The sequence below is a fragment of the Mchenga conophoros genome, linkage group LG14 (genome assembly GCF_057382185.1).
Source record: "Mchenga conophoros isolate Kocher_MC1m ecotype Shallow Benthic linkage group LG14, M_conophoros_male_GT1.1, whole genome shotgun sequence".
Classification (NCBI taxonomy): Eukaryota; Metazoa; Chordata; class Actinopteri; order Cichliformes; family Cichlidae; genus Mchenga; species Mchenga conophoros.
Genome location: NC_140539.1, coordinates 8665810 through 8686328, shown reverse-complemented (window position 1 = coordinate 8686328; position 20519 = coordinate 8665810). Strand labels below are relative to the sequence as shown.

Below are 20519 nucleotides of genomic sequence, written 5' to 3'. Positions count from 1 at the left end.
TGTCCACTAATGTAGAGATTCCCAAAATATGGACCAGGGAATCTCTGCTTTAGTGAAGGTACTGCAGGTGGGTCACAGCGATGACATAGATTCAGTTTGAAATTACGAGTATGTAGAATTACATATTTATTTATAAACTTTTATTTATTTATATAAAAAGTTAAAACTAGAGTTCATTAATAGGAGGTGGTTAGTTTGTGAATTTACTGCTCTTGTACTGAAGTTTGTGTCCCATCAGCCTTGTATGTGACTGGAAAGCATTAGCAGCTTATAGCCAACAGCCTGTGCTGTTTATGTATTTTGAATAAAATGGAAATGCATCGCTTTCTTGTGTATTTTAATTAGAATGAGAACGGGTAGGCCCCATGAGATTTTCAGGTTTTTAAGTGTGTCGTGGCTCTCTGGGACTTTGGGAATGTGTTGAGTATAGCTGAAACTATCTGTTTAGACGGAAATTGAATCTCCAGTTAGTTTGATAATCACCTGAGAATTTTGTTATACATTATAATCCCTTTTCATATAAACCCTCCATGTTTCCTATCCATGTGGTGGTCAAGGCTCTATTGATCATGGTAGCTGCATCAACATACTATTTTCTGCCACACATTTACGCCTACAATGAAGGGAGAACCTATAAAGTTTGGGTGACCAGTGTAGCCACGTTTGCCATTTTTTAATCGGAATATTAAAGGTTGAAATAAACTAGAATTATCTTTTAAAGCAATATGCCAAACATTAACAAGTTCTTGCAGTCCAGATGTAAGGACTTTCTTCTGTTCTTCATCAAATGACAGTTTAATTTGTTTTTACACAACTGTGTGAAAATTTGCATTCAGTTTTTATGATGTAAAGACAATGACTTGTTCATTAATCAAAAGCAAACTGTATGATTGTTAAAATTAATATTTTAAGTGTATGAAAATTTGTTTTTAATGGGCTGGACTATAATTATTCAGGTTAATGCATTTATACCCAGTGCTTTTAATTTTACTCAGCCCGCCCACTCCCAGACAAGCTTCAAGTATTTCTAAAAGGCAATGTAAGAAGATGTAACTGACAAGCAGCTTGAATAAAACAGATGTACATTATGCTCAAAAATCATTAATATCACTAAGTGCCACTAGAGATCGTGTTGCTTTTTACTACCAAGTGAAGCAAAGTGCTTGAACTGGCAAAGTGACTGAGCTGACTCAGCTGAGGTCTCCACTTTAACTTTCAGGGCGAATTTAAAAAAGAACCTCAACAAGCCTTCCAGCTGTGCCACTTCAGCCTCTTAGTAGCAAAATACCGTCTAAAATACCCAGGCTGTAAAAGACTTAAACATGTCTAAAGAGGCCTCAGTGCAACTTTGAACACCAAAGTCAGAGTAGGCCTCACATTAACACACACACACACACACACCTGTTCTTTGTGCATCTGTCCCTACTCTGAGAAAGGTTTGACTTATTGATCCATCCCTGGTGTTCACACTCAAGTATTGATTTGGTTCTGTCTCCTAAAATATCCAAGCATAAATTTGCTTCCACATTTATTCCATTTTCATTTTCATTTGTCACTGATTATAATATCAGTCGTTAGAGTTGAGGCTTTTTTGGTTGTGCAGGTAAACATTGAATGTTGTAAAATGTTTATTTTGATGGGCATACTTTCTAAAATCCTCACTCCTGCTTCATGTGTCCCCAACCTAGGTGAGCATCCTGCACAGTGGAGAAGCACGGGAACACGTCAATCACGTGGTAGCTCCACCTCCGTACGTGCAGGTGGTCCACCATCCGTCCATGATCCAGGATCTGTACCCCATCCACAGCTCGGGTAAGAAAAAAGCAACTGGGGTGGATTGTTTACAATTTTTTAATGTCACCTTCAGCCAGGATAGATTATGATTATTAATACATTATTGTTGCGATAGACAGGAAGACAGGTTTTATTTTTAATATAAACCAGAGTTATGGTGTCATTAGCATCAGAAACAACCTGTTAAAGCAATTCTAGGCCAGTGAAAAACCTGAAATGGATTAAGGTAAAAAGCAAAAGGTCCAAAGTGAAAGAAACATTTTAGGTCACCAAAAACTGAAACATCTTCTTTTATTACATGAAATCTCTGCCTGCCCATGAACTCCTCCTAGATCATCAGGAGTTGAGCAACCATACTTGGCACCTGTTGGGTTTTAACTATGTCAGATGTTAGAAAAACATCAGGTTGCCTAGCAACCACCTACCATTTATGTACCTATAACAACTTATAAAACCACCATTTTGATTTCATAACAGTAACATCTAATTTGTATATAACACATCTGAATTATGCATGTTATATATTAATCCTATCATGTTGCCGGGCAACCACCATCCAAATGACCTGTTTTTACCTTTTATACACCTGTAAGGCCTCATGAAAGCATCCTGTCATTTCGATTTCATGACAGTACCATCTCATTTATATCCACAAAAGCTGCCACCAACTAGCACCAGGCTAACATGACCCATATAAACATCTCCAACCCATATTCTGCTTTTCTTAATGTGATCAAGTATATTGATAAGTATATGTCTGTGAAGGTTCTCAGTCATCCAGGTCATCGTAGTCAAAGGATCTTGCAAAGAAAAGCGTCTGGACTTCTTTAAGTTACTTGAAGACGTTTCACCTCTCATCCGAGAAGCTTCTTCAGTTTTAAGGTCAAATGGTGGGGAGTCCCAGATTTAAACCTGGGACCACTCACATCCTGGGCCATCTGACCTCAGGAATTCGCATGATAAGGTGGGGCCAGGTTTCACAATGAACTCACCCGAAACTCTGGCTGATTGGGACCCACACCCAGTTTCACACCTTGGCTCAGGCGATTAGAGGATCATCAGGGGGTCCTTTTGTCCCTCTGTGGGGGGATACTCCCACTAGGTTTAAATCTGGGACTCTCCACCATTTGACCTTAGAACTGAAGAAGCTTCTCGGATGAGAGGTGAAACGTCTTCAAGTAACTTAAAGAAGTCCAGACGCTTTTCTATTGATAAGTATAAGTTTGCCAACAGCACAGACAGAACAAACAGTACTGTAGTATGGGCATGTACCAGTAAACTAAATTCCATACCGAACAGGACTTGAAAGTAGCTGTAGAAGTAAATGAATCCCTGAAGATTATTGTAGCCAGCTGCTATAGGTTAAGCTGTTAGTTACAAAGCCCTCTGCATGCACAAATGCAATGTTTGAACAGACTGTCTTACTACACATTCTGAGTTATCACTCTATTGCAGGTATTAGTACTCTATAGTGAATAGAGGACAGTTGAAGAAAGATTGTGGTTGTTAGGGGTTCATTCTGAAGCTACATAGAGTCTGCTTCAGTAATATTGAGGTTTAACACTCCTGGAACAAAAACTCAAAAGAAATGTGGAGTGGCTAAATGGGTCATGTGGTGAGTACCTGTGAATGCAGGTATGTGGTGGAGATGTTTAAAAGAAAGAAAACCAAACAAAACCAAACAAATCAGCCCGTTTTAACAATGTCTGTCTGTCTTCTACACAAAACGAGAAAAAGGAAGAGCAGACCAGGCAAAGTGGGCGGGGTCATCACAGCACAGTATTTCACCGTAACCATGCAACAAATAGCAGGAAAAGAGAGAAACTCCTCAAACTCCAAATAAATTCAGGGACTCAAACTCAGTCTTTCTATGACAAAGACGAGCATTATCAGCCACTGTAGCTGGCACATGTGGCAGCGCAGGAACTTCAAATAGAGCTCCACACATTGATAGGGAAATTAGTCACTAAGAGACATTTTTAATTAAACTACCCTGCAGAAATAGTTTGGCATTAGTTACCCTGACTCCTGCCCTCATATTGCAGTGTTAATGACTGAAGTATAGCACAGATCCTGGAGGGGGGCACAGAGCGCTGCTTAAATGATCTTACGCACAAAGCGTTCATCGTGTGGGGTTTGCAGTGATAGAAATTAGTATTTCCACAAATCGGGTAATGCAGTGAGTTTTAATCGGAAAAAACGAACATACGAGTGGTGAAAGAAGTCAAAGAAGCAAGAAGGTTCTGAGTAAAGTTCATGAAATATTGTTTGACTGACAGTTGTCAAGTCATTTTGAGACATGAAAAAAAAGGAAATCAATAAAGGTAAAGCATTATAAACAAGGCACAGCTACAAAGCTTAAAGTTATAATACAGAAGTAAAAAGTATTAGGAGTCTTGGATTAGTTGCATACATGACTGCTCAGCTTAGAAAATGGGAAAATTCAAATGTGGAAAAAGTGTCGACGTAAACTTGACAAAACACTGCCTCTCAAAGGAAACCATGAGAGACAGAGGGTGAAATGCTGAGACTCAGACTCAGGAGCCTCTGCTGTGCCTGTGAAGAGTTTTTCTGTCAACCATCCATCCCAGGGTAAACATAGCGAGATCCAGGGGAACGCTCCGTTCCGCTTTCTAGTTTGTTTATCGCAGCGCTCATCAGACTGCTGCTTTCCTACTCTGCGCCTCTCCGTGATTGAGGCCCTCCCAAATGATGCAGCAGGCTTCTTACCCTCCTCCTGAGCACATGAGTGATCTGAAGTTTAAAAAAAAACATGGAGAGGAGGAGAGACATTGGTCTTAATCTAACACATGAGATTTAATTATTCATCACACTCTAATGGATTCTACTTAGAGTCCTGGAGAGTTCAGTGGCCGATGCTCAGAGAGTTGGAGGGTGTGTGTGAAAAGGAGGTCAGGGGAGCGCAGAGGGAGGTGGATGGTGGGCAATCGCCGAGCCATACGTGACAAATAAAATGTTTCAATACATTTTTACACCTGTGACGCGATTTTGTCTAATGTTTCAGACGGCCTGACGTATGTAGAGTATTAGCAAACGGCAAGATGTGTGTCACATGGTGTGCGTACAGACACACAAGTTACATGAAGGTTCAAGAAGATGTGAAGATCAAAGCCCGTGGATTTAATGTGAAAATCTAGGAGCTAGAGCGAATCAAATGATCAATTGAAGAGTCCTCTGTGAGCCTCAACCTCGTTAAGCAAGCGAGCACGCACACACACACATACACACACACACAGGAGGGACTCGTGGGGAGAGGGCAGGCGCAGAGATGTCGTGTTAGTTCAGTAGGCTCGAGATCAGAGTGGATGAAATAAACATTTTAGTTCAAGAGAAATCCCTCAGTCTGTGTTGTGGGTATGGTACTAAAAGGGTCTATGATATATCTTTGCAGTCATGTGCTGCATACAGGCCAGATCTAAATGTGTTTAAAGCTGGTGGGGGGGCAGAGCCACTAAACACATGAGGAGTAGGGGGAGCTGCAGGATGACAACTGAGTTTTTAAATTTGGTTATTTTGAAGTTTGTTTTCATGTTCTAACAATTCCCTTATAAACACAAAAACCACAATTTTAAACCATATTTAAACAGCAAGCAACTAGCAATGCTTTCTTATGTTTAGTGGCAGCAAAGAGAAACGTTTCATGTGTTGATCATATAGAGGAAAAATTGAATTAAAATTTTAATATTTCATCCACTTTTTCACCCAGTAAGTGACCATATTTAGGCTACAAGGTGTAGCACCAGCTGGTACCCCCACAAACTATTTGGGTGCAGCACAGAGACCTGCTAATTAGTTTGAACAGACTATCAAAATGTTTGCCGAATTTCATGCACCAAAACTGGAGCACAAACTTCTTGCATGGTCTGTAGCGCACAGAAAGTGCACTTATGTCCCATATTATTGAAGTGAAGAGGCATCAGCAGCGCAAACCCAGTTCCGTGACTTGAACTAGCAGGGCTGGCAGAAAGCTGTCCAAACCTGTCAATCGATTGACTTTTTAAGGCTTTTTAAGACTTTTTAAGGCTTAACTACGGAGCCCCGCAGGGGACATGGGAGACATGCGAGATCTCGCAAAACTAACTCGGGATCTCGCAAAACTTTTGCGAGATCTCGCAAAAGTTGAACTCCAACAATGGCGGCAGCTACTTAGTTGTAATATTACTCTTTCTGGGTCACAAAATACACTTTTAAGATATTTTGAGGCGTGAATGTAGTTGTGTAAACGTCAGATATCTGCTCGGTTTACAAGACATCACATATTTGCAAAAGTGCTCCGACGTTTTCGGAGATCTGACACCCACCATCTCGAAGCTAATGGGAGGTCAAGACCTACTACAGCCGGGAGGAACACCGCTTTCCCGGCACATCGTGCCTCGACCTCCCGGTCGGCTTCGAGCTGGCGGCTAAAACTTTTGCGAGATCTCGCAAAACTTTTGCGAGATCCCGAGTTTGTTTTGCGAGATCTCGCAAAACTTTTGCGAGATCTCGCAAAAATCCGTCTTAATTTTTTTTTCTCCCATGTCCCCTGCGGGGCTCCGTACTTAACAAAATCCAAACAGGTTAGTTATAAAAAATGTAACCTGCCATAAAGTTTTCCCTCAGCCTGAACAGTCTTGCTAAAGTCAACAAGACAGTTCAGCCTGTAGACATGATAACTTTATACACAGTTAAAATGGGAGTCTGCTCATATTTGGAGCCTGCCTCTAGTGACCATTTAAAGCACTACAGTTTTTTGTCTCTTACCATTTCTGCTTTCTATCTTTTAGCCCTAGATGTTGCAGTCTGTTTTCACTATGCACTGCTGTACAAAATCTTTGTATTTTGCTAGGAAAATATCGTTTGTTCTGTTCTGATGATCCCACACTGCTTAAATAATGTTAAGGTCCGGGCTCTGGGGAGGCCAGTCCATGACTGATAGTGTCACATTGTGTTTTTTCTAAACAGATGTGCTTTTAGTGCATTGGACATTTGACTTCCTGCTCCAAACAATGGCAGAACCTTCACCATCTTTTTCAGATGGCTGTAGACAGTCAATGTTAGATCGTCCTAATTTGTACATATTGACAGCATTTTGAACCAGAATTTTCAAAGTTGGACTCATCAGACGTGCTGCTACTGATTTTCAGTCCAGTTCTTGTGTAATCTGGCGTATCTCAGCCTTTTCCCTTCCTTAAGAATGGCTTCTTGACAGTCATCCTTCCACTGGGACCATTTCTCACGAGCCTTCAGTGAACAGTAGTTGAATCAGCTGAAAGTCCAGATACATCTCTCAGGTCCTGTGTCAGGTCTTTGTTGGATTTCTTCCTTTTCCATAAGGATATACTGATCATCTGCTGCTGTAGTTTTTAAAGCCTGCCACTTCTTTTGTCCTCTGCTTATCCAGTTTCCTCAAAATTTTTAAAGGACACACTGCACACCATGCCGAGATATGCCACGTTTCCAGCTAATAGCTCTTTGGGAATCACACTGTGAAAACTGTGTTATCTTTGTCAGTTTTCATAGATTCAGCTAAAGAAAAGTGACAAAATGATGTCTTTTTGTAACAAGCTGCTAGTTACGAAGTGTCTAAAGATACGGTTTAGAATGAATGCTTTGCTAAGACGCTCTGGTAGGTGTAGACACAACATTGGTTTATTTATCCTTTGAGTCTGGTGCCTTTTTATGCTTGAATGATTCATATGTCAGTGTTAAGTGGCTTAAAAAAACAAGCCAACATTTCTCTGAAAATGATCAGATGCAAGGACTGAAAAGGCCAACATCCAGAGAAAAACTTTAAAAGACCTACAGAGATCCTGGATAGCTGTTGCCTAAGACCACTAAAAAAATTACAATAACATTTGGCTCTTTTGGGTGGGATGTTGGGTTGCGTACTGATGCAGGCACAGATTAGTAATATGGTGAGATGCTTCTTAAGTGCATTATAAGATGTCTGGAGCTTTCTCATCAAGGACTAGAGTACAGTACCTCTCAAGGTCTGCAGCATTCAGCTGGCTGTTCTGGGTATTTTGTGCCCGTGAAAGTGAAAGAATAAACCGATTCAGTACATGCTGAAGATTTTCTGACCAAACAGAATTATTCTGATTTCAAGTCATTAAATCCCTGATCTCCTTTCATTTGGTTCTCAGGTGTACCGAGTGCTGCCACCGTGGTAATAGTAATGTGTATCGCTGCCCTGGTGGTGGTTGTAGTGTTGGGCATTTACCGCATCCACCTGACCCACCAGCAGGAGGTGAAGTTGGCAGATGCGGCTAAAGAGGCAGACGTGACCTGGGACGAGTCTGCTCTGACGATCACAGTGAACCCAATGGAGGTAGGAGGGAGGGAACTTCAGGAATTAAAAGGATGCTGTCAGGGAGGGAGCATAGGAGCTACCCACAGTGGACCGTGTGTAGTGGGATACTATCCCATTTCTATTTAAGGATAGAAACAAAGGATTAATCCTGTTGTGCCACTATTGATCCAAATACCAATACCAGCAATTGGTATCAATGTTGTCAATATTTGGATCAATCCGCCCATCTCTAATGTCTCCTTTGTATTAAACCAGTCAAAGGAAGAATTACTGACATTTCTTGTTTCTTGCTTACTGTCTGATGATTAAGTTTGTGAAACTTTGCAAATATTTTTTACCACAGAACTTGGAGGGGCCTCAGGCTGCAGAGGAGGAAGCCAGCGAGGAGGAGGAGGAAGACGAAGAGGAGGAGGGGGAGGAGGAAGACGACGACGAGGACGACATCACCAGCGCTGAGTCAGATGACAGCGAGGAGGAAATAGACGTCCAGCTACCCAGGATGCAACGCTCAACCAAGAAAGGCCAAAATTGGGACAAAACAACAATATCCTATTGAAACATACACACGTACATACACCCTCACACACACACACACACACACACACTACAACACATCTATACTCAAATCACATGGCTGAAACAAAAAGACTATGATGTTGATGCTCTAAAAATAAGGTAATATCTCCCCCTACTGGAAGACAACATTTAACCACACACAGACGCACACAGTTACACACACACTCACACACACAGTGCAGTGATTTAACCTTAGCCTTGTCACAGAACCTCCTGTTTTATACAGCTGATAAGAGATAATATGACTCTAAAAGTGCTCCTCAATCACATGACTTTCGTTGTTCTTAGACGAAGAGATCACCAAATTTAGTTCATTCCCAGAGAGATGTCCCATGAATTATCTCTCTCCCATTCCAATGCAACCTTTAGTGAACTCGAGCTGTAGGAGAAGCCTTTTGTCAGTGAAACCCTGCATCATGCATTCAGTTTGATGTGTCAAATTCCACAGTAAGATTTCTGATGTCCCATATAAGAATCAAAATGCAAAACATCCTTTATTTAGGAAAAGTCAATTGCAAAAGTAAAGAAACTGACTATTTTTTGGTTTGTATACTTCATGTTATTTATCAGTCTTTATTCTGGCCTATGTGGCAAAGCCAGGTAATTTTACAGAAATAGCATATTTTAAATGGTACTCAAAAACAAATAGAACAAAAAAAAGGGGAAAAAAAGATGATCAATGTGCTGTCACAGACGTCATGTTGAACTAGCCGACAGGGCCTGTGTTCTGGGTTTTTGGGAAAGACAGAGGAGTCTCCTTGTACATTTTTATACGCTCCTTTCTTGTAAATATTGAGTATAGTAGGTGACCCCGACCCACTGAGTCAGCCCCACATTGTCTAACCAGAGACCTTCCTCTCCACCTGTACACAACACACCTCTTCATATGTATGTACATGCCCTGATCCCTTAGCCTGCAGGAGTCTTTCCAGAGCAGAGCCCCAGATCCTCCCTGCGTGTTTTTAGCTCAGTGTTCAGATCATTCTGGCTAATGGCAAACTTGGGTTTGCTCTCACGGATGTGCTACTGCCTTTGAAATAGGTGGGTTATTAAAAGCTGGACTAGGTGAGATTTTTGTATTTAAAAAAAGAGAACAACCTCTCATTAAACAACAGCAGAAACTCAGTGATAGAGTTTTGATTTAAAGTCAAAAATTCCAGCTGTAAAACACACGATCCTTGGTGTGGAAGCTAGCTTAATGGAATGAAATGTTAGCCGCTAGCTAGTGATTTCAAAAAGGGGAAACCTAAGCTAAAAGAATAACAATAGTGTACTTGGACTTATGAGGTGAATATAATACAAATCTAAATAAATTAAACAGTTGTTTCATGTCTGCTGGGTGTGTAGATAGTCAGCAGTTAGCCAACACATTAGCCATATCAATTGTGAATTTCACATCTTGCAGAACTTATCTTGGTACAGCTTTTACTTTGTTACCCATCAAACTACTTTGTAGCTCTAAGGTATTGATCATATTTGGCAGAAATTTCAAACCTTCAGAAGCCTTCAACGGTGACCAGGCCAATAAATAGTCAAGCTCTCACATTATGCATTTAAAGACACTTTATTGTGGCCTAATGGCCTAAACTATAAAACACAGCCTTCCTAACTGGATTGCTAGTGTCTACAGAGACATCAGATACACACTGCAAAAAAATAAATAACAAATTTAAAATAGAAGAGGAACTTCTCCAAACTTCTAACTTTGAAAAAAAAAACCCGCAGCATTAATGGAAGAAATTTAGGTCTAGAGACTGATGTCACATTACATAAATCCCACCTCATTAGCCTCGTGCAATGAGGCTCGTGCAACTTTTAAGAGGACAGAGAGTGGAATGCATTTGGCAGTGTCACGTTTGACATGATCAGAAAACCCAGTCGTGGTTTTTTTTTCCCACTTTGAAATGAAGGGGCATTAATCACTGTAGCCATCCTCAATTTAGCTTGTCTGTAGTGTTTGGCAGCAAGAATCCACAAATGACCAATGAAATGATGTTTGTGTCACAGGAAAGCTTGTGCGCTATATGCCAGAAATCGATAAAGGGTTCGGTTAAAGTCATAAACACTGGAAAATGTCCTCCTCTAACCTAGTGAGCCTTTGCCAGCTGTCCTGTGGGTATAACTGGGAGAACCTGTTGTATGTGTATACTGTAGCTCTACTGTATGTTCATCTAAAGATCTCATATGTTGTTTAAGAGTTTTCCTCATCTACTGTGACACCTGGTCTTGTGACGCCACTTCCCTTCCTGCACACACCCCTCCTCCTCCCCCCTTGACATCTTTGGTGGATTTTGCATCAGCCCTAATGTTGTCCTGACATTTGTTTTAGAAGAGGACGGTGAAATTAACATCGAAACCTTGTATAATGTGTAAAAGTTTCTTTCTTTTTTTTAGTTTTTTTTTTCTCTGGACTCTTTGGTCTGTTTTCCTTTGGAATGGTCACTACAGCACTTTCTGTAAATTGGCCAATAAAAACTTGTTTTGGAATCTAGCTGTGGGGGTCTGTATTTGTGTGACAGTGTGAGTGTTTCTGTGTAGCCAGTAATACATTTTGTGGAACTGCATCCTCTTTGGAGCTCATAATCCTCTCGTGGAAACTGTATGTGAGCAATATCAATTGAATTATGCAAAAAGAACAGTTGTGCACTGTACTAAAAATTAAGTTAAAAACTATTTAAAGGGACTTTTTGTAATCAACTTCTGCACAGTTCAAAAGCTTCATCACCAGGTGGCACGTATGTATGCTGCTGCATTTAAAAATTGTAATCTCTCTTTTTAGCTAGCCCTATTTCCTCTAGATGCTCTGCCTTTTTGCCTAGCCATTAGAAATTACATTGTGTGCTTAATGACTCTTCTGTGAAGGCTTTCCACAAGTTTTAGAGGTGTGTTTATGGGAATTTTCAACCGTTCTTCCAGGAATGCATTTGTGAGGAGTGCAAGAAGGCCTGGCTCGCAGTCTAATTGATCCCAAAGGTGTTCTATCAGGGTTGAGGTCAGGTCTCTGTGCAGGCCAGTCAGGTTCTTCCACAGCAACTCAGCCATCCATCTCTTTATGGACTTTGCTTTGTGCACTGGTGTGCAGCCATATTGGAACAGAAAGGGACCATCCCCAAACTGTTCCCATGAAGTTGGGAGCATAAAATTGTCCAAAATGTCTTGGTATGCTGAAGCATTAAGAATTCCTTTCACTGGAAGTAAAGGGCCGAGCCCAGACCATAATATGTCCTATACCAAACAGTGCAGTCGGACATTTACTGGTCTCGTGGAAACCACCAAACCCAGAATCATTCATCGGATTGCCAGATGGAGAAGCGTGATTCATTATTCCAGAGAACACGTCTCCAGTGCTCTAGATTCCAGTGGTGCCATGTTTCACACCCCTGCAGCCCACGCTTTACATTGTAGTTGGGGATGTAAGGGTTGGCTGCAGCTGCTCAGCAAATGAAACCCATTCCATTAAGCTCTCTGTGCACCATTCTTGAGCTCATCTGAAGGCCACATGAAGTTTGGAGGTTTGTAGCGACTGACTCTGTAGAAAGTTGGCGAGCTCTGCCCACTCTGCACCTCAGCATCTGCTGACTCGTGGCCACCAATTCATGGCTGAGTCGCTGTTGTTCCCAATTGCTTCTACTTTGTTATAATACCACTAACAGCTGACTGTGGAATATTTAGTAGTGAGGAAATTTCACAGCTGGACACGGTACCACGCTGGAATTCACTGAGCTCCTGAGAGCGAGCTGCTCTTTCACACATGTTTGTAGAAGCAGTCTGCATGCCTGTGTGCTTGATTTTATACACCTGTGATTGGAACATCTGAATTCAATGATTTTGGATGTGTGAGTGAAGACTTTTGTCCTCAGCACAGCACACAGACATTTTGGACAGTGGGTGTTTCTTTGCATCCTGCTGACAGCTCTAGTTAATTTAGGAAGTTTTCAAGTATAAGAATTTACAATAATTACCTTAAAGCATAAAGCACTCCAGATTAAAAAAAAAAATATTCCAGTTAAATTCACAACAGACCCACAACATCTGAGGAGCAAATGTCTCTAAAGGCATCAGTTTAATTGAACGCAATCAGCCATTTTCTAAACTACTTATCCTCTGCAGGCGGAGCTGCGGCGCTGATCCCTACTGGATTACTTTTTTGTTCTTCAACAAAAGACTCAGGGCTGTGTCAAATTAGAAGTGTGGAAAAGCCAGGAAACATAAGTCGGGCTGTACAAAATGCCACTGACAAGGTCTTTGAGTCATTTTTGCCTCTATGAACACTAATTCTACTCATAGTGCCAGGGGCTGGTTAGAGTAAGCATTACCAAAGCCTGTTATTGGACATGTTTTTGTGTGAGAAATTGGAGTTCAATGACTGAACCACCCAACTGTGCGCTCTATCTAATCTTCACCTAAAGAACAAGCCAGCACTGTTGTCGATGTAACTGTTCAATAAGCAGTTTGTAAACGCAGAGCAAGCTGCAGGGTTGGGTGTTCTCCATGCTGCTGAAATGCTGCCCGGCAAAGACAGTCCATCTGGTCAGACTTCTCTCAATACATTAAAAGTCCTCTGTGGCTATTTGGGTTGTGCTTTTCCTAATTTTGAGATGGCGACATCAAACGTATCCTAGATTAAAAGCATCTTTTCAAGAAGAAGAAGAAGATGAAAATCAGCAGCTAGTGCCACAAAGCAGCTTCTCTTTGTATGACTTGCCACAGCAATTATGAAGGAGGATGTAAGTTAGTAAGGAGTACATCTATGTGTATTACCTCTTTTTCCTGTTCAGCTTAGAGAACTTGCTAAATGTACATATATATTTGCATAAACCAAAACTTGTTTTACTTATTTTCCTCATGGATAGGGTTACTCTGTGTGGTATAAGCATACCCAAGGATAGACAGGCCTTCTGAAGATACACTAAGCGTCCCAAAAACATTGGTGTGTTCCTGAAATAAACTAGATTTCTCTAGAATAGAACTAAAAATATCCGAAATGAGATTCAGACAAGACATTAAATGACCACAAAAAATGTGAAATGGCTCTAAAGAGACACACTGGCTCTAAAGCGATTTAAAAAATGATCTAAATTGAATCCAAACAACCTATAAAGATGCAAAAATAGCCCCCTAACCCTAACCCAGAAAACAATCATTAATTTATGCAAAACAATCAAGATTTCACATAAAAATCATTACAGAGCAACAAGCTGGCCAAATTAAGACAGAAAAAGATACAAAATTACTTCAGAAAGGCATAGAATAGCTCAAATAGATGCCAAATAACCATAATGATACACAATATGACCCTAAACAAACCCAAAATGAGAAAAAAACAGTGTAAGATGCGCATCCCAAAATCACATCTATGAACAATGCAGGAGGACCATGTGCAAGTCCATGCCTAATGATGCATGAGTGCACTGTTAGTACTGTTACAGCTAATGTACATGTACATATTACTGAGATCCAATGCAGTGCAAGAAAGTGAAGAACATAGCTGCTAAGCCCAACCCAGAGACAGCTTGTTCAGCGATTTCATTCACAGTGACTTGTAGCTCTGAGCGGCTTGTTGAATGGTAGTCGAGTATACTTTACTTTGTCACTCTTCCCATGTGAACAGTCTCAAAATCTGCATTTAACATTTACTATGGAACTGGGACACCACTAAGCAAGAGGGAAGATAGCTTCAGGCTGGCTATATTTGCCTCCAAGCATTGATCACTGGTTTTTAAATATTAAGTTTGCTGATTTTTGGCTCGGGTTATTATTTCTGTGGTTTCTTTATGGCATCTTTTATTTGAAAAACAGCATCTGTGCAGTGAGATTATCACTAGAAAGATCAAAATTATCTAATATGTTTGTATATCATAGACCAGTAATGGGCATATTTAGAAGAGGGGCATGGGATTGCACCAACCCAGCCCATTTATGTACACTGAGTATGTCATTGATGTTTGTGATGGGGATATGTGCTAAGCGCTGGAGAGATTGTATATCCAGTTGAATGTCTCCCTCTAGTGGATAAAAACTATATTGCATGACCTTAGCAATTGCAAATGTTCTCCAGTCACACCTGAGCTCACGCAGTCCTGCCACGCTGCTCACACATGTCTTTGTCATGATCATTATCTGTTTTCATATCAGCCTTGAGCCAGTTTGAGATTACCATGGTCTCAGAATACCCAGTGTTACTCAAACTGTACTTTGCACAGCCAAAAATTGGGTTAAATGAAGACCCAAGAGGCCTTCTGCTTGCATAAACTAGCGAGAACTCAGCAGCTCAGTAGGAAAGAATTAAAGTATTTGCAAAACTTATCTTCGAGCACAGCAGAGGGGGAGCCCCAGGCGCTGTCACCTTCACTCCTGACTCACAAAGAGATGTTGCAAAAACTAAACTCTGTCAAGCTGCTTTAATGCACATCTATAATTACTGTCTCTCTAACAGAAACTCTTTTGACCTGACTTCTCAGGACAGCCAGTGGGGAGAGATTTGGACAGATGTTGCCTTTTGCTTGTCATTGCTAGATGGCGGCAGTCGGTGTCAAGGCTGCAAAGTCACGGCTTCCTGTCACTCACTGGAACATCGAGTACGGAGAGGTTGAGGCAGCAGTATATAAATAATGAAGTTCACGATGCCCCAGAAGAAAACAGACTACCTTTATCCCATCATGCATTATTCATTACATTTCTTCCCACTCCAAGGCAGCGAGAATGCATTAATGTTAAGGCTGTAATTGTAACCTCGAAAAACTCCCAAAAAAAAACACCAAAAGAAAATTACAACAGGACTAAGGCTTCTAGAGGAACCAGAGAAACTATGATTTTACACACAGAGTCAAATTTCACAATAATTCTTTTATTAAAAAAAAATTTTCATTTATGTTTTTTAAAAGTGAGCATAAGGTGGATGTGACAACAAAAGGCAGAAAAATGTAAGCCTATAATAAAACACTGTGCTGTGATACTTGGAGGTAATAGTAGATGGTGATGAAGCATGCATGGTAACAGCTCGATGCTAGCCCAACAGATACTTTGTGTCCCTCCTCTACGTTCAGTAACTCAAACATATGCTAGAAAAAATCTCTGAACCTTTTATGTTGACCATCATGTCACATTTAAACGATCGAAGCTGACCCAAGTAAGGGCTTTAGAGACAGACACATCCAAAAAACAACAACAACAACAAACAGTTTCATCAAAATACATAAAAAGCTGTTTTGCTGTGTTAACTAATTACTGTGAAAAGTACAAATCCTGTAAACTAGAAGCAATTAAAATAAAAAATAAAGCATTTGCAGTCCTACAAAAAGCAAAATAGTTTTGTCCAAAACTCACAAAGTGATTGGATGAGATTCACCTTCAGGCTGCTGACAAACTGCAAACCAGCAACAGGATGAATGAAACAAAGCTGAAAAGGCTTCAGGCTTCCCTGCACATGTGTGGCAGCAGATTTGTGGCATAATAAGGAAAATGTTGTGGAGAAACTACTGTAATGCAAAGACTAATTTCACCTTTCATTTATTAGAAAAATAAATGACTCCTCCCTCTAGTTTTTACCTACATGTCAAGCTGACAGTTTATGTCAAAATTATCACGGAAGCAGTGAAGCAATGGGAGAATGGTAATAGTAAGAGTTACAACAAAAACATGTGTGTTCTTTAAGGATGATGTTATGGTTAGATCAGCTGAAACTGGCTGGCAGTGAGTCACTTGCAGGCTTACTGTAATTCATGGACTGAATATAAAAAAAATGCAGCTTAAGGCTCTGACAAAGCTCAATGGCCTTAAATCTGCATAGCTTTCTAGTCGCACATATGTGGCAACTCAGCTAAATTCAAGCTGAGTTCCAAGTCTTAATGAGTACAACACGATATTCATTTTGTAGATGAAGGGTTAGTAACTGTGCAAAAGTCTTAAGCTACTACTCATTTCTGTATATTTTGCTTCCAAGGAGCCATTTTCAGAGGAATCTTTTCTTTTTTTTATTTGTGAAGCTACTTATCATTCAAGCATATTTTTTAAAAAAGGCCATAACTGGATGAGCAAGTGTTGTGTCTACACATAACAGAACCCATTTTAAATTGTATCTTTTATCATTATTTGTTCCCTCTTAATAAAATCATAAAAGTAGTATTGTCAGTAACAGTAAATTTTTCACAAGTCTCTACCCTATTGTATTTTTAAAGAAAACCTAAATGGTAACTATGCCCACCTTTAATATACCGACAAACCTCCATCCTGTAAATCCATCCAAGCCGGTGGTGTCTATATCCAGCATGACAGAGCCAGTAGAGCGGTAGTTAAATGACACTGAGGACTGTGATGAGATGTCACTACTTATTTGGAAAATTCAGTTGCTTCTAAGATGTTCGCATATGGCACCTTTAAGGGAAATGTCAACTTGGGCGAACATCGTCTTGTTTTTTGAGTGTGTGTGTGTGTGTGTGTGTGTGTGTGTGTGTGTGTGTGTACTTGTTTAAATGTCTTTGTGAGGACCAAAAATTGACATGCCACTATATTTGTGGGGACCAACAGTTACTTGTGGGGTTCAAATGTTGGCCCTCACAAATTTGAAGGTATTTTTGAGGCTGAAAATGTGGCTTTAAGAGTTAGGGTTAGGTTATGTTTATGTTTAGGGCAAGGGGTAGGATTAGGCATGTATTTCTAATGGTTAGGGTTAGGCTAACGGGCTAGGGAAATCACTATGTCAATTATTTGATGCCATCACTAAGATGTAAAAACGAGTGAGAGTGTGTGTTTGTACCAAAATCAACAATATCTGCATGTAATCACATTATGGCACAAATGTAACTCCATAAGTTTTTATGTCTTCTTTTAAAAGAGCAACTGGCAAACATGGACCTGAAAAACAGACAAACTTCATCAGCAGAAATCCTTTGCAAGCTGTGTGGGACAGTAAACAGTCAACAAGTGGTTAAACTCAATAATCAGATATGCTTCCTCGGGACATGAGTCTTGTAAGCTCTCCAAAAAAACAGGAGGAAAAGGAAAACCATGTTGGAAAAACAACATCAGCTTTGGCAGAACACAAACCAGCCCACAGCTGGGAACAGAAACTACTTTTCCATGTAAATATCCAACAGCTTAGTACGATCCTCCAAAATATCACCATTCCCTGCCAAAACCTCTTCAACTTACTCCTAGAACACTTTAAAAAAGAACAACTACCGCTCCTATGTTTCAGTTTGAACAATTAACATATACATACACATACATACATTCAAACTGACAAAGCTGCACACCAATGAAGTATGTATACAGTGCACCAATAAGTGTGGTTTAGGTGCCTGAGGCAGGGTCAGCATTCACTGAAACTAGGTTTGTGCTCCAGAGGAAGTTAACTGTGGTGAACTTCTGGCAACAGCTTGCAGAACTGACAGACCGAGTAGCATTTATTTGGATTGCAAAACACTGTGCATTACGTGCAGAGTAGCATTCAGCCCCTTGATCTCCACTGCCGCGGGCTTCTGAACTCACTGTGGTGTAAACAGGGTACTTTTTTTTAATAGAACAAGCTGTGGCAGGTTACACAGATGACATATTAGATCACTAACTTGGCAGATAGAGAGAACATGACTGAAGTCATTTCAAATCAGCTTCACATTCCTCGGTTGTCCTCAAAAACAGCAGCAAACAAAAAAGTTCTGTTTTTAGTTATTTCCTGTTTTTGGTTTCCCACCAACTACTGACAGTCTTCAGTAGTACGATCTCTTCTGTGCTCGGCAGCTTGGCATACTACGAAAGAGTGAACTAAAAAGCACCTTTCAAAACACTCAAGGTCACCAAAACAGCTGAGTTCAAAAATACCCATCAAGTCAAAACCATATTTACAATATTTAAAAATCACTAAGAACAGCTGATTGAACAGGTGAGTGTGAGAGACAGAGGCAATTAATGTTGCAAAGACAGAAGGATCAGGACCTTGTAGTTTTACTGATGTGCACGGTGTTATTTTCGATGTGCGAAATGAAAGCATACTATCCAAGGATGACACCCAGACTCTATATCTGAAAGAGAGGAAGAAACTAAGGAGTTGTCAACAGAAAATGAAAAACTATTACATTTAGATAAAGTGAATTTGGTGCCAATGAGGAAAATCTCACTTTTATTGATGTTTTTATTAGAGAAGATTGCAATAAAACAAAGATTTGATTTCCTGGAGGTAAACACTGAGGGCAGTGGGTGGGATAGTGGTAGTAGAGTTAGTAGATAGGTAGAGCTGGGTGTCATCAGCATAACCATGGATGTACAGAATTCACCTGCTTGCTGCTACTACTGCACATTCACCCAGTGTATATACTATATGTATGTATGTATGTATATATATATATATATATATATATATATATATATATATATATATATATAATGTTCTTCCTCTACACCCCCCCCCCAATTTTTGCACATGTCGAGGAGCGTGTCAGGCTACATTTCACTGTATGTTATACTTGTATAACTATGCATGTGACAAATAAAGACCCTTGAACCTTGAAACTGATATGACCAAGAGGAAGTAGATAGTAGATAGATTACAAATAAAAGAGGGCCCAGGAGAGATCCCTGGGGGACTACAGTATAACTGGAAATTAATTTAGCAATTCTGAGTTGAATGAACTGAGTGTGGCCAGAGAAATGAAATCTGTGGGCCACAAAACAAAAACAAAAAAACCAAAGAAAATAAACAAACATAAACTGAGCTGAAAGAGCTTAAATGCTCTGTTGAGCTGAGTGTGTTATCAATTACAGCAGCTCAAAAGAAGACTAGAAATTACATGTATTTTCCATTGCTGACGAGGACACTGTCTTCTCTCTGTTTCCTCCTGCAAATCAGAAGCTGGTGTATATTCACAGTTTACAAGCACAGAAGCACAATAACTTTCTTCCATAATCATCTTTTAAAAACCTCCACCTTCTTACACTGGATTAGTCATTTGACAAACAATTACAGTCGTTCACACTCCAGCGGCCAGCAGCACCACACCATTTCACAGTCAAGCACGCTCTAATCCACTTTGCTCTAATTACGAGGCCACCATCAGAGAGGTGCCTGGAAAATGAGTTATGCCTCTCATAAATACAGCTAATCAACATATAAAGTAACTTTGTGCTCACCAGGTTAGCTCATAGGTTGAAAGGACGATCTACTTCCTTTTTATTAGTTTACTCTAAATAAGGTCCACAGACATAATCAAAAGAAAGCTCTGAAATTCAAGTTACTATATACGTCATTTCCAACTAGTGCAGAACACAAAATAAGCTTATGGAAGAGGACATTGCATCACCCCCAACCCACCCCCTCTTATTTGGCTTTCCATACATCTGATAAAATCAAGACTTAAATATAAAGTGTGTAGATTACAGTAGATTGGAGATTTCAGTCAAATAAGTTCTGTTTTCTTACCCTTCGCAATTCAAGTGTATAATCCCAACTACAGCGGCCGCTGTAGGACAAACAACTCTGGTCCCCGGTTCATCTTTAGTGAACGTAGGCTATCAGTCCGATGTTTACCTCAGCTGTCAATGTGCGTTCACATATTTACTCCGGAAGAGGCTGTAAAACTTTGTGAAAGGAGCCGATATGAGCTGAGGAGTCAATGAAACTCACTCATGTCTGATGGCAGTGATACTGAGGTGACTTGCTGAGACTATCCTGAACCTTTCCATCGGTAAGCACTGCTATTTTTGCTGCTGTTAGTCTCTAATGCTGTTAGCATTACTGAAACTCTCATTGAAATGGGTCTAACGTTGTTGGACTTAATGAATAAACTCTGATAACATGTCAGATTGCAATCAAACTCTTTATCAGAGGGAAAAGATGGTTTTT

General features: G+C 40.2%; 1 protein-coding gene across 1 annotated transcript in view; it reads left to right on the top strand.

Moving 5' to 3' along the window:
• The window catches only part of LOC146559205 (calsyntenin-2-like), a 331275-nt gene extending 320101 nt beyond the window's left edge, over positions 1-11174 (top strand). Inside the window, exons 15-17 of the mRNA XM_085245053.1 lie at positions 1689-1812; positions 7941-8125; positions 8451-11174. Coding sequence (XP_085101179.1) covers positions 1689-1812; positions 7941-8125; positions 8451-8663 — 522 coding nt within the window. The 3' untranslated portion in view covers positions 8664-11174. The remainder of the gene's footprint in view (positions 1-1688; positions 1813-7940; positions 8126-8450) is intronic.
• The last annotated feature ends 9345 nt before the right edge of the window (positions 11175-20519 follow it).